General features: G+C 40.1%; 2 protein-coding genes across 3 annotated transcripts in view; both read left to right on the top strand.

Moving 5' to 3' along the window:
- Positions 1–301: 301 nt before the first annotated feature.
- Positions 302–12,136, top strand: TMEM35A (transmembrane protein 35A). The gene is made up of 2 exons (XM_004447570.5): positions 302–612; positions 10,388–12,136. Exons 1-2 carry the CDS (start codon positions 493–495, stop codon positions 10,769–10,771), a joined length of 504 nt encoding a protein of 167 aa, XP_004447627.2. The 5' UTR covers positions 302–492; the 3' UTR covers positions 10,772–12,136.
- Positions 12,137–13,596: 1,460 nt separating this feature from the next.
- Positions 13,597–24,273, top strand: part of CENPI (centromere protein I) — a 104,794-nt gene continuing 94,117 nt past the window's right edge. The window contains exons 1-6 of one of the 2 annotated variants that reach the window (XM_012525384.3): positions 13,615–13,667; positions 13,920–14,003; positions 15,771–16,006; positions 16,828–16,965; positions 21,686–21,804; positions 22,090–22,197. In XM_012525384.3, the coding sequence (XP_012380838.1) occupies positions 15,784–16,006; positions 16,828–16,965; positions 21,686–21,804; positions 22,090–22,197 (588 nt within the window). In that variant the 5' untranslated portion in view covers positions 13,615–13,667; positions 13,920–14,003; positions 15,771–15,783. Of the gene's footprint in view, positions 13,668–13,919; positions 14,004–15,770; positions 16,007–16,827; positions 16,966–21,685; positions 21,805–22,089; positions 22,198–24,273 lie in introns of both variants that reach the window. The other variant, XM_004447571.4, reaches the window with a different exon arrangement.

Raw genomic sequence — 24,273 nt, forward strand, 5'->3', positions numbered from 1 at the left:
CTCTCTGAATACTAACTTGCTTTAAGAAAAGGGAAAAGAGGAGAGATAACTGAGGAGGTAAAGAAAGGGAATGAATAACTAGAGGAAGGTAGAGGGAGGAGAGGAAAAATGCACCTAGTGGGAAGGAGTAGAAAGAAACTCTTCCTAATTCCTTATTCTAGGGGCCCTCAATGACCAAATTTGAAGTAAAATCGATTTTCTCTGCGTTTAAGACTTGACGTATTCGCCACAGCTTAGGGCTTCATTTAACCTCAGACTGCGCTTTTGGCCAGTGAGGCGCAAGCGTAGGGCATTAGGACCCAGCGATTGTTGTAGTGAGAGAGGTTCAATCTCGATCTCTCAATTTTTCTCTCGAGCTTCCTCCTCTCCCTTTGTCATTCTAGCTGCCAGCTGCCTCCGCAGCGTCCCTCTAGCTCTATGTGTTAACTGCCTGCGCCTTGGACAGACAGGGTGCGCAAAGCAGGATTAGTTTGGACCTGCCTTGGCGACCCCATGGCATCCCCCAGAACCGTAACTGTCGTGGCCCTCTCTGTGGCCCTGGGACTCTTCTTCGTTTTCATGGGGACTATCAAGTTGACTCCCAGGCTCAGCAAGGATGCCTACAATGAGATGGTAAGTGAAGCAAATGGGTGAGAAGGAACCCACTCTCAAGGGATTGCGAATACCTCACCCCTTCTTATCCTTCTCACTCTTTACCCTTCTCACTCTAAAGTCCAATTCCCTTAACCCCTATTCCCAGCCCGGACCCCTCTCTTTTGCCCAACAACTTTGCAGTTCGCAAGAGCAGCTGGGCAAGAGCGGTTTCATTTGTGGATTATGCCGGGAGCAACTGTTTTGGGGCCTCTGAATACCCGTTGGGGGAGGGGCTGCCCAGCAAGCAACCCCCACCCTCCGGTAAACCCGGAGGCTGAGACCTGTGTAACACCTGTCTTTGGTACAAGCCCTTCCCTCCTTCCAGCCCACAGCAAAAGTCCAGGCAACCAGTCTGCAAGTCTGATTCCTTCCCTTGGAGCTAAGAGTTTATAGCAAGCTGGAGAGTTTATCTTGGGGAAGAACAAAGGGGAAGGAAGGAAAGAACTAGGGGAGAATGGGCTATAAAAGCAAGCAGATTTTAGGGGCTGGCTAGGTATTCTTTACCCCAGGCAGAGACCGATAGTATTGCCCTAGTCACCTGGGTATGACTGATAGATAGTATTCCCCTAGTCACCTGGGTATGTATCTGTATCCTTGAGACAAAGCAGTCTTGGCCCACATAAAGGTCACCGAGTGCCTGCTTCTTCCGCTTCTCTTAAGGGAGAGCTGGAGTTTTTTTTTGAGATTAATCTGTAAAATCTGCAAGGTCTGCTTTTTCTCTCCTGCAAACAAGTCCTTAATCCCCATCTTGCCTCCTGTGGATGCCCAGGGCCAGGATCTCTACAGAGTTATAACCACCGAAGGTGACTGGCCAAAACATCTCCTCTGCAACCTGGGGGCTGGGTTGCGTTCCCCAGTTGGGTGTGATGAGGACTTGCTCTTATGCTGTGGAGTACTAGGAGATGGCAGAGGATACCTGTCACTTTGCCTATTCATTTCCCCACCCCAGCTGAAGGGAATCTGCTTCTTACTGCTTCTCACTGGTTCTTCCAGACTGCCAATCTTGAGGGGAACCCCATTACTGGGCTCTCAAGGTCAAGAAGGAAAGGCAATTAGTGGAGGAATAAAAGAAAAGAAAGAAAAGAGGCAAGAGGGACTATTAAGGCTGAGGCAGGGAGGAATAGCCTCACACGTTGAGAGGAATAGATAGCTCTCCTGGAGCCCACTGCAGAGCCTTCCAGAGCTCCTCAACATGAGCTGCAAATGGAGACTAGCAAACTGTAGATGCTCAGAAAATGTTTGTAGGCATCTGTGGCTTCTCTCTCAGGGTTTGAGCTGAGACATGATCTTTTCATGTGTCCCTCACCATGGGATCAACCTGGGATGAAGGGAGGGTTCCTGAGACTCAAGGGCCCAGTTCTAACCCCCAGTGATAGATCCTAATGTGCTTCTCCTTCACCCCTCCCCTGCTCCCAGCATGTTGGCCAGATGGAATTGAAATCAGGTCAAAATGAATATCCAAGGCAGCCTATATTGGGGGGGGGGGGGGGGTGAAACAGCAGAAGCCACTAAAAGGCTCGAAGAGCATGGAGACAGAGGGACAGGGTATAGGGGAAATACCACTATATTTTTGCCTTGAGGTAGTATTTGGGTATTAAAGACAGATTATAAATAACAAATATGCAGTTGCATTTCTTTACTTTTCATATATACAAATATTTATATATATGTGTGTGTGTGTGTGTGCATGCCTTAGGTATTTTTTAGCTTTATCTTTCCTTAGAGACATAGTATCCTTCTTCAGTATACTCTCTGTTCCCCAAACCTGGTCAGCTTCTTTAGAAACCCCCAAAGCTGCTCCCTAATGACAGTGTTAGGCTCTGTTGGCTAACTAAGATGGAGTCACCCAGAGGCTTCTTACCAGCTTGGCAGGAGCTCCCAAGGATGATTGGCCACAAATGGCTGTATTGATTTCTTCCTAGGGAGTGGAGCTGTCTATTGCAATCCAGTGAGAGACAGAAGAAATACATTTGAAGATTTTATATTGTACATTGGCACATATTTACATAGGTGTAATTTAATACAGCAGAATAGACCCACTGTGTTTGTGTGTGTGCATGCATGTATATGCTTCTGTGCTCCAGGGCCTCTGGAGGGACTGGAAGGACTATATCTAACTGGGAAGGTAGACTTCATAGTAGTATAAGGATTGAAAAGGATTTTCAGACTGCTCTTTTCCAGGATCCCCTCCTGTACTGAGCATTGGACCACAGGCTAGAGATGTCCCTCTGGCATAGGGCCCACTTCATAGTGCCAGGACTTGACCCAGCTTTATTTTGAACCTATAGGAAAGGGAGGAAAATTCATTTGTAATACAAAGAAGATTCTCAATATATATTTACTGAATGGATGGGTGAATGAGTGAGTCATTGTAGCATTATTTTGGCTGGTCATCACCTTTCAGATTTCTCTGGTTGGCTCTTGATTATACAGTTCAGGAACATTTCTTGCTTCTTAGAAGGAAGCCACACCCCCTCAGAACCCCAACCCTTAATCAGTGGGATGATTTCTAGGATGTTCCATTTTCCATTTAAGAGTGATTCCTCTCTATCAGTGGGGTTAGTCATGTATTGACTGCAGTGGCTTTTTTCCCCAATACGGTCTCAGTGTTGTTGCTGCTGTTGTTTTAAGGTTATTTGTTCTTTAAAATATCTTATGAGGGAAGCGGGCATGGCTCAACTGATAGAGCATCCGCCTACCATATGGGAGGTCAAGGGTTCAAACCCAGGGCCTCCTGGCCTATGTGGTGCGCTGGCCCATGTGTGGCACTGCCACATGCAAGGAGTGCTGGAGCCATGCAGGGGTGTCCCCAGCATAGGGGAGCCCCAAGTGCAAGGAGTGCGCCCCACATTGAGCCCCCCCGCATGAAAAAAGCACAGCCCACCTAAGAGTGGCACCACACACACAGAGAGCTGGCGCAGCAAGATGACTCAACAAAAAGAGACACAGATTCCCAGTGCTGCCAAGAGTGCAAGTGGACACAGAAGAACACACAGTGAATGGACACAGAGAGCAGACAATGGGGGGGGGAGGGGAGAAAAATAAATAATAAATCTTTAAAAATATATATCTTATGAGGTATGTTCATTTTATTAGCTAGTCTTATTTTACTGATGGATAAATTTAAGAAGAGCAAGTGTAATGACCTACCCAAGTCATAGGGTATGCTGTGGGAACAGAGAGTAGGAGCCAAGTCCATGACAGAATATTTCCAGTAGAAGAGTCACTAATGGTTACAACTGTTTTATTGTATGGCAGATCCTACAATTGATTGTTAAAAATGTATGGCACATTCTTGTTCCTTTTCTGTACTGGTTCATCTGAACCAGTCCATATTTTGGGGTTTTGTTTTAGTTGGAAACCAATTTTTCAAATTTAGATTTTGTTTTGCTTTTCTTTTCTGCCTATATATATTTCTTGTTCTAAAAATATTAGTGTGGTACTTATGTGTGATCCCCTCCAGGGAGAATTGCTGCTAGAAACCAACCAGACAAATGACTGTATACTTCTTTCCTGTCTTTAATGGGGAAGCCAGAAAAGGTTAGTAGAGAGAGTCCAGTCATTGGAATTACACAGGCTTGGGTTCAAAGTCCTAGCCCTCTTGGAGTCTCAGTTTCCTCATCTGTAAAATGGAAATAATACTTTTCTCAGAAAGTTGTTGTGAATACTAACAGAGATAATATATCAAAGTATCTGGTCCAGTGCTTGCATACAGTAGGTGTTTAAGAAATGCTCTCAATGAGATGATGATAATTGATCCTATTTTATGCAGTGGTTCCCGGCCTAATTTGAATGGCCAGTTAAAAGAATTGAAATAAGGCATTTAGAAGAGCAAGATGCTATTCTCATGTGCCCTGGTGAACAGGCTTTTATGCAGTCAGCTAAGACTAAAAAATCCACACTTAAACTGCTGTGGAATGAACACAGTCAACTCCATTAATATCTCCTCCAGATTTGGCAAGTGATATTAGACAGTACACTAAATGCCGTATGAATTCAATATGACCCACCACTCCCTGGGCTAAATGCCATCATTAATTCACTTGAAATTAGGAGACAGCACCTTACAAGTGCTGCTAAGCAGTTTTCTTTGCAGTGACTGGGAACATATGAGTGGCTGACTTGCTCTAAATTTGGTATTCAGCTCTTTTTAACAGTGGTTTCACACTGTAAGCACAGGGGGCCACAAATGGAATAGCAAAAACACACCAAATTCCCATCACAATGAAGCCAAGGGATTTTGGCCTTGAGGATGACAGGGCAAGTCTCTACTTCTTTGCATCTCCTCATAGTAAAGGTCTATTGATTTGATTGATTTGCTTACCTGTAGTTAAATGCCCTCTTGTTTGTGTCATGCTGAGGAAACACTCCTGATATGTTTCAGCAGTTGATTTAATGTTATAGGTAATCTTTTATGAGCTACCAATAGTTGCCATTAATTACTTTCCAACTAAGTAATACTTTAGTAATTCACTGATGCTTTCAACTACTCTGAGATGGGACAGTAAGTTTATTCCTGCAGAGAGGAAACTAAGACCCTGACATGTGAAGTGGCTTTGCTTAATTCACACAGTTAGCTGTCACAAACTAAACTGTACATTGGAATTTATGCCAGGGAGCTGGGAGCCTCTCAATATTGCCAACAGCTAGTTTGTTTCAGAGTGATCTTTGACATGAGAGAGAAATTTCTCCTCTAAGATGCAATCTAGAAGGGATCCACTTTGATTAGTAGGATCAGGGTTGCCGACTTCCTCTTTAGGTGGGCCTTAATATACTAGTGGAAAGTAGAATTACTTACAAGGTGTTTTTCATTCACATGGATCATTAGCAATTAAATATTCCATGACTCTTACTACATTTAGAAAATGACCTGTGATTTACATGTGACTTTTTTTTCCTACAAAGATTGAGCAAAAGCACAAGCCAGTAAATTTTGCAGACTTTTTGTAGACTTTATATTGTAAGATATCAACCAGGCTGAGATTTTTAACCAAAATATATTTTTGTCAGTGCCATCTTCTGCTTTCATATAATTTTTTCCTGTAAATTTTATTGAAGTGTAACATACATTCCAAAATATGCACATCAATTCAGTGTACAGTTCAGTGAATTTTCAGAGAACTCCTTTGTAACTAGCACCTATGTGAAGAAACAGAACATGATCAGCCTCTCAGAAACCTCCCTCATTACCCTTTCCAATTACTAACCCCTTCAAGGTTAATTACTATTCTGACTACCAACAACACAGATTAGTTTTGTCTGTTTCTGAACTCTATATAAATGGCAGTATACAGTATATTAGCCAAATTATTTTTTCTTTTACCTAATCGGCATATGTGGACTGATGGACCTAACCACATGCCCTCTCTTCCCATTTTTTTTCCTGGTAGCTGCTGGCTCTGGTCATTGTTAATTGTAACTAAGGATGAATGCTATTAAACAGTTTTGAGCTGTTCATGTTTAATGTCATGGACCCTAAGTAGTGTTGTAAAGAATAAATGGCAAAAAGAAAAAGGTATGACTAAAGAAAGGCTCCATATCCTTTGACTCACATCTGATTTACATGTCTTCATGCCATAAGAATGGACCTGCTTTATTCCCCACTATTACTAAAATAATTACTGTGGCTTGAAAATGTATGGATTTCTAATTGTGTGGTTTGTTAATGATAAAATGCTTGTGTGGCCACCAGTTGATACTATGATGCTATGATTCTTTGCCTAATTCTCCAAAATACTTTTAAAATTTAAGCAAAAATGGAAACTGAGGTAATAAGTAATTTTCTCCAAGCAATTTATGGGCAAATTAAGATTGGAATTTAGCTTAAGAGTCCCAGTCCAAGGATATTGCTGGATGATTGCCTTTGATTGAAGAGATCTGTAACATTTGGCTATACCCTTCTCTTTCTCTATAAGGAAACTGGTTGCCATGGAAAGGAAACAGATCTAACAAAGTGAAATGCAAGAGCATTTTGGGAGAGTAAGTCAGTCAACTCTCTTTATTCTTCGTATCAGTTCAATTAAGGATTTTAGATACCTAGTTACTATAGTCTCAAGACATGTGACCCTTCTATTGTTAGAATTGGGATGGCCTAGACCAAGCTTAATGATGGGGCTAGGAATAGTAGGATTTTTTTGATATCCCTATCCTACTTGCCAGGAGAAGAAATAAAGGGTTTCCTATCATATAAAGACCCATTCATGCTTAGTTCTTTGTCTGACAAACTAAATACTGCCTGTCTGGAGTCCTGGAGGCAGGACTGTACCTGCTCAGGTTTGAACTAAAGATTTGGTGAAATGGCTTGTCTACATGCAGTTTCCTCTTGAGAAAAAGAGTAGAAAAAGAGGTAACAGCTGCATAAAAATAACTATAGCTGCAGTTTAAGAGGCGAGCTAAACAACTGAAAAAGTAATATGGAGTTACACCAAATGGGGTGAAAAAAAGATCACTAAAGTCATAGGAAGGTGATTTAAAGACCTGGACTTGGGCCCAAGGGCTACACACTCCATTGTAAGTAAGAATCTATTCTTAAATGATGGGTGGCTAGCCTTAATAAAAAAACAACAACAACACTTCGAGAAGCAACTCAGTCAGCATCTGGAAGTCTTGGCTCATAACTGACTGCAAGAAATTCATCTTGCCTCCTGTGTTCATCATGTCAGAAGTTTACATTTTGGATCTAGGAAATGACACACAGGAAGGATGGTGGTGTTAATTAGAAATGGTTCTTACTTAAAAGTCTCTTGGTATATATTTCTTTCCCTGACGTCCTCAGCTATCATCAACAGAATGCAGAGGGGGTCGGGAAGGGACAGGTTGTTATCTAGGTTAATAGTGGAAGGAAAGGGGCAGGATTTTACCACGATCAGGTTGCCTAACCCTTATCTTAGCTCTGTTCCTCATTGGTCTGGGTTGGCTCAGCCTAAAGCTCACTCTGTCTACTGGTCAACTTCTCTCTAAATTTCACTCTGAAAATCTGTGATTTTACCCAAGATGGGAAGAGGAAGAAAGAACAACTAACACTGTATTTCCCACATGTTCAGGAATAGGATAGGGACTTGGGTGAGGTGAAATTGTAAATAAAGACAGGACCTGACAGGGCTTGGATTAGGGAGAGGTAAGTGAAGCAGGATCATGCATGTACAAGATCAGATCCTGCTTTTATTTTAAAATTTGAAAATTTTTTCACCATGGATATTAATTATCTTGATTAATGAGTTTTATGGTGCCCCCCTTAAGTTTTGTAGGCATGGCAAGTTTCCTTATTCACCTCACCTTCATCCCAGTCCTGCTCAGGAAAAAATGGAAGCTCAGAGAGGTCAAATAATTTGCCCACAGATGCATTACTAGAAAGTGGCAGAGCTGGGATATGAAACCAAGTCTGTTTGAATCCAAACCCATGTTTTTTTCACTTAACCATCGGTCTTTTAACAGTCCTCAGAGAGGATTATCTTGTACCACTCACGGTGATTAATCCATGAAATAAAGGGACTTTCACTTTCTAGAAGTGAGAAGAAATAACAACATTTGTTCCAACCTAGAGTGTCCGGAACACTATTTTAAGTGCCAGATACTTCTGAGTGGTCAAGTTGCTTTCTGCCTGATTCTTAAAATACTTGTCTTACATCTGGTGCTTTTGACTAGTTTCTTCCTGAAATTCCTGGCCTCCATGGCCCTGTCTATCCTGGTTTTCCTCTTACTTTTCTGAGCATACTTTCTTCTGTCTGCTTTGTGGATTCTCTTCTTCTGATTCCTTAAATGTCCTGCCACACAATTTTCCTCACTGTACACACTCTCCCTGGGCAATCTCATCCACTCCTATATTATATACTGGTGATTATCCATTCTGTATCTTTAGCTCATACTTTTCTTACTGAGTTGCCAACCAGGCATGTTCATTTAGATGTCTATCTTAGAGATACTTCAACTCAAAAATCCTCAAATTGAATTCCTTGTTTCTCCCTGCTTCCTGTCCCCCACTCAACCTGTTCCTCCTACTACATCCCCAAACTTGGAGAATGGTAACACCCAGGCATCTAAGTCTGAAAATCTTTCTTGACTCCTTTTCCCTCAGTGTCCAAGTCTAATAAAACAACAAGTTCTGTTGATTTTGCATTCAAATTATCCCTGAATCTGTCCTCTTCCCTCTTTCCTCACTATGACTACCTAGTCTCTCACCTGGACTCCTTCCTCCCAGGCATGCCACTCGAAATCCATCTTCCATATTATTTCTAGAAGGACCTTCATAAGAAGCAAATCGATTATGTCGTTCCCTCTTATTTATAAAGTCCAGTGTCATAGCATAACATGTATTTTCTCCATAATCTGATTCATATCTACCTCCCATTTCATGTCACTTTCTTTCCCTCCCTCCCTCAACCTATGCTGAGCTGCAGCAATGTTGTCAACAAACCAGTCTATTTTGTGCTTCATGGCCTTTTCTCATCCAGCTTCCTTTGCCTGCAATGCCCTTCCCTCACTTACTGATCTTGTAAACAAATGCTCATCTCTTAAGATTTCACTCCAGCTTTTTACAGCCTTCCTCTAGGAAGACTCTACCATTTCCTTTGACATGCCTCACCCATACCCACTACATAATTTTATCCAGTATTCACAATGCTTTATTGCACTTATGTATTTATAATACAGTATCTGTTCTTCCCCTTATAAACTGCAAGTGTCTGGAAGGCAGGGCCTTTGAATAATCACCCTAGAGCACCTAGAGTACCTATATTATTCACAATGGATACTTAATAAAATGAAGCTGGGAACCAGTCCAACAAGACTCTTGGTGAAATTTCATCCGTTTACTCCAAAATGAGGATCAGACCAATCTGAAATAGAAAAATATGAATTAATAATTACTCTAAGATAAATCTAATTTTATTACTTTGTAATATATCCCATGATTCTTTCCTCTGTCCTATGTCTCCCTTGCGCATACCTCTATTGTATAACATTAACCTTGTTGCTTTGTAATGTTATCTACTCTACCTGTTTCCCTCTACTAGACCAAGAGCTTCTTCACCCACTCTTACTCATTTTTATCTCCTCAATACATAACAGTTATTGTTCAGTAAATATTTGTTGAATTAAAATGAATGAGTGAATTTGAACTAAAATTAGTGAATTTGTCTCATAGAGGTCTGGGAATTTACCTCAATGAACAGGGGAATAATTTTGTCTTACCATATTTCAAAAACAGAAAAGGGACTAATATTTGTACGCATTTTTATTTTTATATTTGCTTAGCAAACACTTAAGTTTTTTTTTTTTAATTTCACAAATGTAAATGTTGGCTCAGCACTTTTCTGAATGATCAAAGATCCCAACTTAGGGAAGTATAAATTAGCGAAGCTTTGCCATGATGTGCCTTGCCTTTTTTCATTTTGGTTGATATTCATATGCATCTGGGTTTGGAAAATATTGATGTGATTAACACATACCAGTTATGTGTTATTTTCTTGCAAATTCTTAAGGTTATGTTGGAAAATCAAAAAATATTAACTATAAAACCAAATTATCTGCCTTATTCCAGTTGGTGTTGTGAGTTTTAAATCACAAAGATCTCAGGAAATTATTTGCTTTTAGTTACAAAGGCTTTCGTTTAGGTGACACAGCAAAGAAATGGGAAAATCCTTGGCTGGTGTGGAAGAGGAAAGGTGGTGAGGAAGGACCTTGCTTTGTGTTTTCATCATTCTAATGTTAAAGTCATGGTTAGTGCAGTGATTTCCTTATGGTATTTCCACTCTAGAAACGTGCTTACAAGAGTTATGTCCGAGCCCTCCCTCTGCTGAAGAAAATGGGAATCAATTCCATTCTCCTCCGCAAAAGCATTGGAGCTCTTGAGGTGGCCTGCGGTATCGTCATGACCCTTGTCCCTGGGCGTCCCAAAGATGTGGCCAACTTCTTCCTACTCTTGCTTGTGTTGGCTGTGCTGTTCTTCCACCAGCTGGTCGGCGATCCTCTCAAACGCTATGCCCATGCCTTGGTATTTGGTATCCTGCTTACCTGCCGCCTGCTGATTGCCCGAAAGCCTGAAGACCGGTCTTCTGAGAAGAAGCCCTTGCCAGGGAAGGCTGTGGAGCAGCCCTCCTTGTATGAGAAGGCCCCCCAGGGCAAAGTGAAAGTATCATAGGAAAGCAGAAGTCCAAAAAGTGGACTTTCCAGGCAGTTGCCTCCAACTGATATCAATGTGTGTTTTTCATCTGATTTATTTATCTTGGGGGAAGGGGGAAAATATAATCTGCAAAGCAATGACCCTACTGGCTTGTGTACATTTATACCCTAAATGACCTCCCCATATAGACATATGTGCACCACCTTAATCACTTCGGGGCAACTCTCACATCTTGCTGCATGTACATGTATATGGCTACTATTGAAGTGTATTTGTGAAATGGACTCCAGCAAGCACGTGACTGTGAGATTATGTGTGGGAAAATGTATTAACTACCCTGTGTGTGTTTTCACACACACACATGCAAAGGAAAAGTCTCTGATTTTGAACTAATCTTGCACAGGTAAACTTCCCTTTATAGATTGATTCCAGCAAAGGCAGAATAAAACAGACCTCATACAAAGAGAACCCTACATAATTCTGGTATAAATAGGTGATGTATTCCCATGGGGGGGGGGGGATCCCTCAATAGATTAAGCTGAAAATGTAAACTTACCACTTTAAGAAAAAGTTCCTTCAGTTTGAGATACTGGGTTATATGGAAAATTAATATCCACTTCAATGGTTTAAAATTTAAATACTCTATATTGAGTTTAATTAAAACAAGAGATATGTACAGTCAACATAGTCTAAATTTTCAAGAGATAAAATAGGAGGTTTCATCTTGCCTTTGTCCAAGCTCAACCTACTAAGCCCCTTTACTCACAGATTGAAACTAAAGCAGTAAACCCATTACAGACATCTTTTTAGGACTTTCTTAACCCAGAAGCTTCCACACTTCCACTATTCTCAGCAGCTAACCAAGATTTGGCAGCTGCTCCATTGTTGCAGTTGAGGGAGCAGGGATTAGTCCTATTAGAAATATATGTATCTCAAACCCTAGGTGTTCTCTTGATCATCTGAAATTTGACAGACGGGTTGTATCCAGTGTTTCTCTACCAAACAGATCCACAAGTCCTATTGATTCTTTACTGCATTTTGCTAGAGTAGGCAGAGTTCCCAATCACCCACGGGGGTGTCTCCTCTACACCTCTTTATCATTCCGGTGGGTGGAGTTTGTTGGGCAAAGGACATTTGATATGGGTTAGTTGGATTGAGCAGTATGAAAATTTGCTTTTTTTCATTACATACTGCTTTTTCTCTTTGTTAGATTGCTTTGGTGGTTTAATATTAATATGCCAGGGATGGGGGAAGTGGTGGGGGATTGTGTTGGGGGAAGAGTATGAATTGTATTTTCTTCGGTGTCATTGTTCTTGGTAATTGATACCTCTGTCTTATTTCTTTCATTCTTTCAAAATAAAATTTTTTGAAATTTGGAGGAAACTGTCTGGATAAATACTGGAAATCTGGAAAGCAAGGTCATATCAAGAGATTTCGGCTCTTCTTTGAGTCTGGGTGGGGAGAAGACAGAGAAGTAGGAGTATAATCACTTCATATACTAATGACGTCCAGTCTCCTTTAAATTCTCCCACACTTCTGCCATGTCAGAACATGAGACAGAAAGGCCATAGATTTGGGATCCCAATACAGTTTCCAAGTTTGGAGAGTTGTTTCATGAGGCAAGGGAAGGTAGAGGAATCAGTTTAGAGAAAATCGAAGGTATTATTAAATAAAAGTGAACCACTGTCTCTCACTATATATGTGTCTACAAAGTAGAACAAGTTGCACTGCCACAGACTTGTCACATTAGGCCAATTTTTTTCACCATTCAGGGTCCCAGCTTCATCATCTACAAAAAAGAAGAGGGTTGAAGCCTAAAAGACTTCTTCCAATTGACATTTCTTTGAGTCTATGAAATGATTAAAGGCATGAAAAAAAGACTTGAGAAAGTTTGTTTTACTAAGTAAGAAAGAGCAGCTATCTTAGAAATATTTGAACCAACAGTTTCAATTTTCACACACATAAATATCAGATGTGGTAAATAGTCATTTCTGCTGTAGTCTTTCCCAAATACATCAATTTAATCTTTGAATCTTCATGTCTAAGGCTGCGAAGTTCCCCCTCATTTTTGCCTCTGGTTTATAGGTATTTTTGGCTCCAATAAATCAGTGAGAGCCCTTAAATTTATATCTTTCCTCTCTGATTTCTGCTGTAAAAAGAGATTACATCATGAACTGAGCTCGGGTCTCAGAGTAAGCCTTTGTTGCTGTTTTAGTCAGTTTCTTTAATGTCAATTGATTGCTCAAGGTTAGGAATCTTTATATATTGATTGCAGGGTACTTGCAAGATGCCACAAAATCTGACTCAAACACGTTTCTGGCAAACTTTGGAGAGTATCCGTACTCATCCTCGGTAAAAAGGATGACAAGTGTGTCAGTTCTTTCCTCCTACCCCTTATCTTGAGTGCATCAGAAGTCACAAACCCCTTAACCTCAGTCTCTTGCTTAAAATGGAGGAAGCAGCATGTATTGTGAAGTCTGCAATTTATTTTCCTACATATTCAAAGTCCCGACATTTGGGGCCAATCTGGGCAAAACGATCGCTATAATTTAGCATTTTAAAAACTTTTATAGTGAAGACACTACTTGCCGGTTTTACGCAACATGACGAACACCAATATTATTAGAATACTGGAAACACCAGCCAATCAGTCGACTCTGGCAGCTAAGCCCCAAGGCGCGGGCCTCCGGGCAAGAGTGGGTGAGGCTAGACATTCTCTGTAATTACGTCTGCGTCATTGTCGGCGCGCGCCACCGGGCGCCATAGAACTATAATTCAACCAATCAAGTGTCAGTAGAGCGCGCCGCTTAGCCTTGCCACCCCTACGTCTCCGGGGAAGCGCATGCGCGGGGCGGGGCACGTTCATTTGAATCGGTAAGGCGGTGGATCTGGAGACGGCCCGAGGGTGAGACAGGTGAGGTACTATTAAACATCGGGCTAAATGGGCACCTGGAGAACAAAGGACATCTCCTGATTTCTGAGGACGGGACTACCTGATAGGTGTGGTTGGGGTCGGTTTTTCTTCCGCCCGGGAATCTGTTCAGTGTGTCAGTCGTGGCCAACTTCGCTTTCCGCGGGGGCAGCCTGTGAAAGGGATACTTGGGAAGCGATGGGACAGTTCAGCGAGATAGGGAAAGAAGCTGCTCTTGCACCTTTCTTTCCATAGGACTCTAGGAAACAACCCGGAACTTGGAACATAACACGTTGCTCTCCTGATCTGGCCTCATCTTTTCTAAGGAGGTGGGATTGGGTAAGCCTCATTCTTACCATTCTCTTACTTTTCTACTATTCTCCTGCAAACACTTCGAAGACATCCTTGGTTCCTCTCTTTCCTTTTCCCCACATCCAATTCCTTTATCATTTCATGCCCAGTCTACCTCCAAAGCATATCGTGAATCCGGTAATTTTCCACCACTTCCACTGCTGCACCATAGGCCTAATTCAGGCTACAGTCATTTCTCTTTCGGACTTCTTCAAAAGCCTTTTAATTGGTCTGATTCCATTCCTTGACGCCTAATATTCTCTTCTTCACACAGTTGGCTAAATGATCTTAAAACAAATCAGATGGTATTGCTTCCCACTCTTAAACCTCCCCGCCCCCCCCGCACTTTCCCATGACACTTAAATCCGAACTCCTGACTCTTGCCTACAAGTCCCAATATGATCAACTCCCTGGCTACCTTTCTGACTTCATCTACCACCAAAACGTTTTCACACCACTGCCCTCACACTGGTGTTGCTGCTTTTTCTTTTTTTTTTTTTTTAAAGATTTATTTATTTATTTAATTTCCCCCCCTCCCCTGGTTGTCTGTTCTTGGTGTCTATTTGCTGCGTCTTGCTGCGTCTTGTTTCTTTGTCCGCTTCTGTTGTCGTCGGTGGCATGGGAAGTGTGGGCGGCGCCATTCCTGGGCAGGCTGCTCTTTCTTTTCACGCTGGGCGGCTTTCCTCACGGGCGCACTCCTTGCGCGTGGGGCTCCCCCACGCGGGGGACACCCTTTGCGTTGCACGGCACTCCTTGCGCGCATGAGCGCTGCGCATGGCCAGCTCCACACGGGTCAAGGAGGCCCGGGGTTTGAACCGCGGACCTCCCATATGGTAGACGGACGGACGCCCTAATCACTGGGCCAAAGTCCGTTTTCGCTTTTTCTTGTTTTAAGGTCTTAGGGCCATCTTGCTCTTCCTTCTCTTTCCACCAGCTCTTCACATAGCCAGTTCCTTTATGGCATTCAAATCTCAGCTTAAAGGTCACCTCAGAGAGACTTTCATTGACCATTTATTCCAAAGTAGATCCACCCCCCCACCGTTTTTATCACATCACTGTGTTTTCTTTTTGTCATTAGTTATTTTCTTATTTATTGATTCCAATACTCCACCACCTCCTACTGCCTGTTTCATGACAGCAGGGACCTTGACTGTTTCATTATTTTATCCATGGTACCTAGAAGTGTGCTTGGCATGTTATCGATATTCAGTTATTATTTATTGAATAAGTTAATTAATAAACGGAGACTGTTTCTGTCCTGAGAATCTTTAGTCGGGCCACCAATTTGGCTTTTGCACTATGCAGTTTTTAACTTAGTACTGATAAAATGGGGAACGTAAAGATTAAAAGCAAGATCCAGGGGTGGAGAAAAATGGCAGTGAGTGGAGAAAGTAAGATTGAGTTCATGAGATGGATTATTTTTGGAATCACTTATAGGATATAGCTGTTTTAAGAGTGAACTTACTATATTGCCTGTTCTCTTACTGTTTTTTCCCACAAGGAGGCAAGTTCAGCTGATGAATGTTACTTTGGAGAGTTGTTTCTCTTTGTTCCTGTATAGGTCAAGGGCTTTCTTAAAAAGTTAACCTTCCAGGTTTTCTTGCCTGCATTGTTCTCAATTTATTTATTGTGTCCCTGTTGTATGGTAGGTACTGTATTAAATGCTGGGGATCCAGGCAGATCTGGACCATATTTTTGTGGAGAAAAGGGAATGTTTGGCTGATTAATGATAATGAGACACTTGTTTCTGTATAGAATATCTGCAGTAATGTCAACTCAAAAGAGAGTTAAGAACTTCCAGGGACAAAAGAGGACTTCACAAGGTAGTAGTAGTTGTCAAACCAACCTCTCAGCCTGGGAAATAAAAGAGAAACCAAGTTACTTGGAGAGCGTCTTGAAACATGGACAAAACAATCCAGAGGAAGATTATCAACATGCCGATGATGAAGCAGGAGACGCTCTGCAGATAGCAATGAGATACTTTGAGAAAAGTAAGTGTTTATTTTCCTTATGAAAACCCTGTTTCTGTAAGACTGATGTGGAAATTTGAAGTTTTTCTTTTTTAGGATAAAGGAAAGCATAGTTTTGCTCATTCATGCTTTTGTTTATTTAATAGGTATTTATTGAGCTGGATGCTAGGGACACAACAATAAAGTATTTTCTTAGCAGAGTGGTTCCCAAACTTTGCTGCATATTGGGATCACCTGAGAATATTTAAAACCCACTGATGACTGGCATCCTCTCCTAGTCATTCTTAATTTTATTGGTATGGGATGTAACCTGGGCATCAGGAATTTTAAAATGCTCCCTAGAGCAGGGGTCCTTAACAAGGGGTCTGTGGACTTGAATTGAAATAAAAAAAAAAAAACAACATTATTCTTGTGAGGACGTGTTGATGCCGGTGTGATATATTTATTAAATAATACACAGTATAGTGTGGACTTAGTAAGGGGTCTGTGGTTTTCACTTGACTGGCAAAAGGGTCTGTGGAACAAAAAAGTTTAAGAACCCTTGCCCTAGAGGATTCCAATGTGTAGCAGTTTGCGAATCACTGTCCTAATATTGAAATAACTTATAACCAAATTTCAGTGCTTTGAGTTAGTTTAGCTATGATGCCAGGGCATAATTCAGTTTTCCTCAATAAAGATGTTATTGCAAATAAACATTCTGGAATTTTAAAATCTTTGAATGTTTTTTAGGAAGCAATTTTTTTACATAAAGCTATTCCTTTTAAGACTCCAAATTATAATATTGAGGTTGAGGTTCAAAAGAATTTTAAGGTTCCTCTGTTTAATATTGTTCCTTTTTCCAGGTACCATTAAAAGTTCACGGAGTAAAGATAAAACCTTGGAAAAACACTTGAAAACCGTGGAAAGCGTGGCTTGGAAGAATGGGTTAGCTCCAGAAGGAATTGACATTCTATTAAATGTGGCACTCAGTGGCAAATTTGGTATGTTGTGATACATTTTTCTTCAGTTAGTTTGCCTCCTAGACTTTGAATTAGATTGTTCAATAGTTCTTTATTTTTATTATTCTCTTCGTAAAACCAATCTGATAAAATTATAAAATTCTGTTCTTATGAGCCCTTATGAGCCCAAATTTCTGGGCGCATATGCTTAAAATGACTAGTTGTCACATATCTTTACAAATAAAATGCAAAGACTCTTGTCCTCAAATACATGGGAGCCATTTTTAGCATTTCTCTTAAACATAGAGATTCTACTTTATCATAGATTTCACCCATATAGGCATCAGCTCACAACTTTCCTCTCCCCCGCAATTTCCTGTAAGCCTATCATCCAGTCTCTAGCTCTCTGAGACAGCCTGATATGCTTAATTCATATCAGAGAGGTCATGTTGTATTTGTCCTTCAGTGCCTGGCTTGTTTCACTCAGTATAAGGTCCTCAAGATTCATCCATGTTATGCCATGTGTTAGTACTGTATTCTGGGGGGAAGTGTAAAATACAGTGTAAACTATAATCCATGCAGTGCAGAAGTGCTCCAAAATGTATTCACCAAATGCAGTGAATGTGCCACAGTGATGAAAGGGGTTATTGATGTGGGAGGAGTTGGGATTCTGGGGTGTAGGGTATATGGGAACCTCTTATATTTTTTAATGTAACATTTTTTGTGATCTATGTATCTTTTAAAAAAAGACAATAAAAAATAATATAAAAAAGCATAGACAACAATTTAAATAATGTTGCCGGAAGGCACCTTAAGCAATCACTTGCTCCACTTCATTGCCTATAGGTTCACTTAATTAAGACAAGTTTCTGTTTACACAGTTTCCATTCCAGTGTCTTATGACCATAACTACTGATGCTTTTTCTTTTGTGCAAATGCTTCCTTTTTAGTTCTGAGTTCATTGGGAGGAGTAGGTATTGGGAGGGATACTTAGAAAGAAATGAATAACACCTGGTCAGAATTCTTTTTATTTGAAAAGAACCTTTTAACTATCTCTCATCCAAGTTCAAACTTGGAAGGTGTTTTAGACCCTGAACATGCTCATTTTTTGTAGTAATTTTAAAAATTATTTATTTTTGTTTTTAAAGCCTTAGATTACATAAATGTTACTTAAAAAATATAAGGGATTCCCATATGCCCCACTCCCTCCCCCTCCCACACTTTCCCACATTAACAACGTCCCTCATTAGTGTGGTACATTTGTTACAATTGATGAACACATATTGAAGCATTACTACTAACTATAGATTACAGTTTACATTATAGTTTATACTCTGTCCTGCACAATTTGTAGGTTATGACAAAATATACAATGTCATCTATCCGTCACTGCAGTGCCATGCAGGACAACTCCAGTGTCTCAAAAATGCCCCCATATTACACCTATTCTCCCCTCTCTTATCCTTCAGAACCTTTGGTGGCCACTGACTTTATATCAATGATACAAGTTCTTCAATTGCTAGAATAATAATAAGTCTACAGTAAAATAATAAGTCTACTTAGTCCATTGTTTATTCCCCAATCTTGAGGATTTTAGTGAACATCCTCATTTTGACGATGAGGAAACTGAGGCCCAGAGTGGTAAAGAGACTTCCTTAATGTCAGAGCTGGAACTGGAACTCAGATCTCCTAAATCCTATTCTAGTGTTTATACTGTACCACTCTGCTACCAGGTTTTCTACATTAAAAAAATTAATACAGCTATCAAAACTAAGTATTTCCTGACCCTTGCATATTAGGTTTCTTTGTATATACACTAGTATCGTGTTTGCAGGCTTGCGTTTTAAAGCAGCAACACAACATTACTAATCCAACTCAGTTTATGATTAGTTCTTTGTGTTTTCCTAGAAAGTTAAATTTGACCTAATAAAATTGGCTTTTGTTTTTGTAGATAGTTACAGATCATTTGAGTGTTTTAATATCTTTCTGAGGGGGAACCAGTGTGGTTCAGTGGTTAAGCACTGGCTTCCCACCACTTATGAGGTCCCAGGTTCAATCCCTGGCACTCCAAAAAAAAAAAAAAGATGATGATTGCCTCATATTTTTTAATGTAACATTTTGTGTGATCTATGTATCTTTGAAAAAAGATAAAAAATGAAAAAATAAACTTTCTATAAATCCATGTTTAACTTATCAGTGTCTCTCTGGCTATCTAGTCTAAATTTTTATTTTTCTGTTAAGCTGGCATTTGCTCAGGTAAAATGTGTATAATGTCGATTTTTCCTTACAATTTTCCTAAGAATATTCCTCAGTTGCTTTCTCCCTTTTAGTTATTTCTGTGATGCCCCCCTTAACTATTAGATCTTTTTGTAGCTATTTTGATAAATTGAAATGCATATTTAGGGGTGCATATGCTAGAAATCACATCATAATTAGGTCAAAGGGACTTCAGACTTTAGAAATTTATTCATTTGGAAGTGAAGCTAGAGTTAGCATAGAAGCCTCCTTTTGAAATTGGTACATGTGTAAAGTGTTAATGGTGAGCTTGTTTTAAACTTCAGAAGGGTAAAAGGATGGGAATGGAGGAGAAAAAAGAAATTAAAAGAAACCACATATAAATGCAATGAATGTGCCACAGTGGTGAAAGAGGTTGTTGATGTGGGATGAGTGGGTGGAGTGCGGTGTAGGATATATGGGAACGTCTTTTATATATATATATATAAATTTTTTTATTTTTTTAAAGATTTATTTTATTTCTCTCCCCTTCCCCCCCTGTTGTCTGCTCCGTGTCCATTTGTTGTGTGTTCTTCTGGATCTGCTTGTATTATCAGGTGGCACTGGGAATCTGCATCTCTTTTTTTGTTGCGTCATCTTGCTGCGTCAGCTCTCCATGTATGTGGCGCCACTCCTGGGCAGGCTACACTTTTTTTCATGCTGGGTGGCTCTCCTTGTGGGACACACACCTTACGTGTGGGGCATCCCTACGTGGGGGCGCCCCTGCATAGCACGGCACTCCTTGCACACAGCAGTACTGTGCATGGACCAGCTTACCTCATGGGTCAGGAGGCCCTGGGGATTGAACCCTGGACCCTCCATATGGTAGACGGATGCTCTGTCAGTTGAGCCATGTCTGCTTCCCTCTTATATTTTTTAATGTAACATTTTTTGTGATCTCTATATCTTCAAAAAAAAACAATGAAAAAAAAATAAACCACATGAGTGGGAAGCAGAGATTTTTATTCTTGTGATTCATTACCTATCATCATTGCTTCCTTTCTTTTTCCACAGGGAAATGGGGTAGAAATTGGTGAGATGATAGGATGTATTTTAATTCTTGAAGCTGTAATAAGCAAAAGTTGACATAGCATGCATGCAAAGCCCTTCTCTGTAATATCATTTCTACTGCCATTGGGAGTGACTATACCATAAAGGCCAGAGAGCAAGATGAAAATATTAGACTAGACTAGAATGATATTATTATCAGCTAATCTCAAGGTTATCTGTTCCATTTTGGTACTGTCGTCCTCCATCCCTGTTTTGAGGGGTGGGGAATACAATTATATTTATTTATTCTTAAATATAAAAGCTCATGCAAGGTGCCTTCCAATAGCTTAATTTTTTTTTCTTTTTTAAAAGATTTATTTTTAAAATATTTCTCTCCCCTTCCACCCCACCCCCAGTTGTCTGCTCTCTGTGTCCATTCGCTGTGTGTTCTTCTGTGTCCGCTTGTATTCTTGTCAGCAGCAATGTAAATCTGTCTCTTTTTGTTGTGTCAGCTCTCTGTGTGTGTGACACTACTCCTGGGCAGGCTGCACTTATTTTGCGCAGGGCAGCTCTCCTTATGGGGCACACTCCTTGCGTGTGAGGCTCCCCTATGTGGGGGACACCCCTGTGTGGCACGCACTCCTTGCACGCATCAGCACTGTGTGTGGGCCAGCTCACCACATGGGTCAGGAGGCCCTGGGTTTGAACCCTGGGCCTCCCATGTGGTAGGCGGACGTTCTATCCATTGAGCCAAATCTGCTTCCTTGCTCTGCCAATAGCTTTAAATAAATCAGAATCTATTATGCCATTGGAAAATAAAATAAAAATAATTGTTGAAATTTTCTTATGATAGGAAGGTTTTTTAAAGATATTATTTATATACCATAAAGTCTCTCTTTTGAAGTATACAATTCACTTTTTTGTTTGTGTTTTTGTTTTAAGGAGGTACTGGGGATTGAACCTGGGACCCTTTTTGTGAGGCAGGAGCTCAACCACCAACCTACATCTGCCCCCCCTTACTGGTTTTTGTATATTCACAAAGTTGTGCAACGAACACCACTATGTAATAGAACATTTTCATCACTCCTAAAAGAAACCCTGTATCCGTCTTTCCCACCCTTTTAAATTGACACATTAGGGTAAAAAATTTGCTTCGTAGTTTGTATTAGAAATTAAAGTTAGTTTTTTGTTTTGAACAATGCTTCATAATGATAAGAGATACTGAATATTATTCACTGTTGGTTTTTTTTTTGTTAGGCCAGTAAGAAGATTTTGTTTGGGTAATGGGGGAAAGAACAGTTTCCTGAGAAATGGGAGAGAAAGAAGGAAATATACACCAAGATTTGGTGTAGGCTCCTCTAGGCAGAGAGAGCCTCACTGTTGGTTTTTTATTATCTTCAATATAAACTAAGATTTTTAGCACAAGAGTCAATCGTAATAGTAAGAGAAAAATTGAAAACTAAAATGTAATTTAATTTAGAGTTTGTCTATTTTCTAGGGAATGCTGTAAGCACTCAGATATTGAAGTACATGATTCCAACAACTCTAATATCAGAAAATTCTGTGATTAAGGCTGTTTCCTGGCTTTGTGTTGGCAAGTGTTCTGGTAGCACCCAGGTAATCTTTTAAACACTTTGATGATAAGTCCTTCAGAACCACTTAAGGACTGGCCAAGAAGAGCCACTTATGAAATAATGGCATTGACCTTTTGTACAAAACCTGTAGTTTTGGAAAAATGTAGCCTGATGCAAGAACTCTGTTCAAACAGAAATTTTTAAGGAAAAATAAAATCTATTACCCTACTTTGTGCTAGAAGCTTCTAAAACTTAAGTGATTTAAACAGCCCTGAGTGGGGGATTCCAGTTGTATTTCTCTAACAATAAGCATTTTGTCCCTTGGTAGGTACTTTTTTATCGTTGGCTGGTTGCAATGTTTGACTTTATTGATCACAAGGAGCAAATTAACTTGCTTTATGGCTTCTTTTTTGCTTCATTGCAAGATGATACACTGGTAAGTAAAAATTGGACAGCATCATCCACAGCTAAGATAGTACATGCTTGTATATTGCTGTGTCTTATGGCTTCAAAGAGTCACACAATGTGTTTTTCCTTATTTATTTAAAAATGTATCAAACATACACAAAAGTACTAGGAATAACCTCATAAACACTCTTGCCACTGTCTCAGATTTAACAAATGTAATTTTTTTAACCATATTTGTTTTACATCTTTTAAGGAAGTAAAATGTTACAGAGTTGACTCTGCAGTGGAATCTCTTTGCTGATCTAGAGCAAAGATTAGCATCTTCTTTTTTTAAGATTTATTTTTTATTTATTTCTCTCCCCTTCCCCCCCACCCCCCAGTTGTCTGCTCTCTGTGTCCATTCACTGTGTGTTCTTCTGTGTCTGCTTGTATTCTTGTCAGCGGCATTTGGAAACTGCATCTCTTTTTTGTTGCATCATCTTGCTGTGTCAGCTCTCCGTGTGTGCAGCCTCACTCCTGGGCAGGCTGTACTTTTTTTGCACTGGGTAGCTCTCCTTACGTGGTACTCTCCTTGCGCGTGGGGCTCCCCTACGCGGGGGACACCCCTGCATGGCATGCGGGCATGCATCAGCACTGCACGCATCAGCACTGCGCGTGGGCCAACTCATCATACAGGTCAGGAGGCCTCCTGTGTGAACCTTGGGCCTCCTGTGTGGTAGGCAGACACCCTATCCATTGGGCCAAATCTGCTTCCCGCATCTTCTTTATTTTAAACCACTTCAACAGAATCCTTTGGGTAACTTACTTGATATATTGATTGACACTGCAAAAACCTCATCAGAATTAATGAGAAAGAAAGGATTACTTTTTATGAGATGCCAGTGGACTGGTTTTGATTAAATAGCATAATTATTCCCATTAAAAACATTAATAACTCTAAGAATAATTAATCTACTGTCTACCTAGAAGACTGAAGAACCATCAGTAGTTCACAGACCATGTTAACTGCTCATCTAAGTGAATTCCTTTTGTATTCAGTACTTAAGAAGGGAATTCATTAATCGATTTCATTAAAATATATTGATGCTTCTGCTGTGTTCATTGCATTGTGCTAGGTATTGTAGAGGATTCATAGTTTAACACAGAGTCTCTATACTCCAGGCATTTATAATTAGTTGGAGGATTAAGGAAAGCACAAAAAGTCAAAACCAGAATTTAGAAGTTAAATAATCAAAGACAGTGTATGGTAATGTGAGGATAATTGTTACGATATTTTCAGGAAGGGAAGAGAGCTATAAACTGAAATGATTAGAAAAAACATCATGAAGTATGTGGGCATTGAGCTGGGCCTTGAAGGTTGAGTAGGATATGGGATTTGATAAGGAAAGGAAATGATTGGTATGACAGGAATATTTTAAGTGAAGTTGTGAGAAAGAAATGTTTAAATTTTTTTTCAAGGGACCTTAAATAGATCAGTCAAACTTGATTAGAGTTGGTGTCAGATGGGGTTGGAGGTAAGGCTGAAAGAGTTGGGTGAGAACAGGTTTTTCACGAGGTCTGAGAGGTCAAAATTATTTTCGTAATAATATACCAAGTTATTATTTGCTATTTTCACTGTTTTGACATTTGCACTGATGGTGCTAAAGCAGTTGCAAATAAAACTACTGCCACTTGAGCATGAACCAAGGCAGTGCTGCCAACCTGTACTAGTGATAACTGTGTTTAACTGCTGTTTAAAAAAAATGCTAGTTTCACTTAATATCCTAAATGAAGCAGTGTAAATATATGGACATTGCATGTAATATGTGGTCTTTTGTGACTTGCTTTTATTTAGCATATTTTCAAGGTTCATTCATTTTATAGTATGTATCAGTAATTCATTTCTTTCTATGGCTAAATAATATTCCATTGTTTGGTTATACCACAATTTGTTTATGTATTAATCAGTTGATGGACATTTGGATTGTCTCCACTTTTTGGCTGTTGTGAATAATTGTGCAGTGGACATCTGTATACAAGTTTTTATGTGGGCATTTATTTTCATTTCTCTTTGAGTATAAACCTAGAAGTGTGTTTTAGTTTGCCAAAGGGGTGCAGATGCAAA

The sequence above is a fragment of the Dasypus novemcinctus genome, chromosome X (genome assembly GCF_030445035.2).
Source record: "Dasypus novemcinctus isolate mDasNov1 chromosome X, mDasNov1.1.hap2, whole genome shotgun sequence".
Lineage (NCBI taxonomy): Eukaryota > Metazoa > Chordata > Mammalia > Cingulata > Dasypodidae > Dasypus > Dasypus novemcinctus.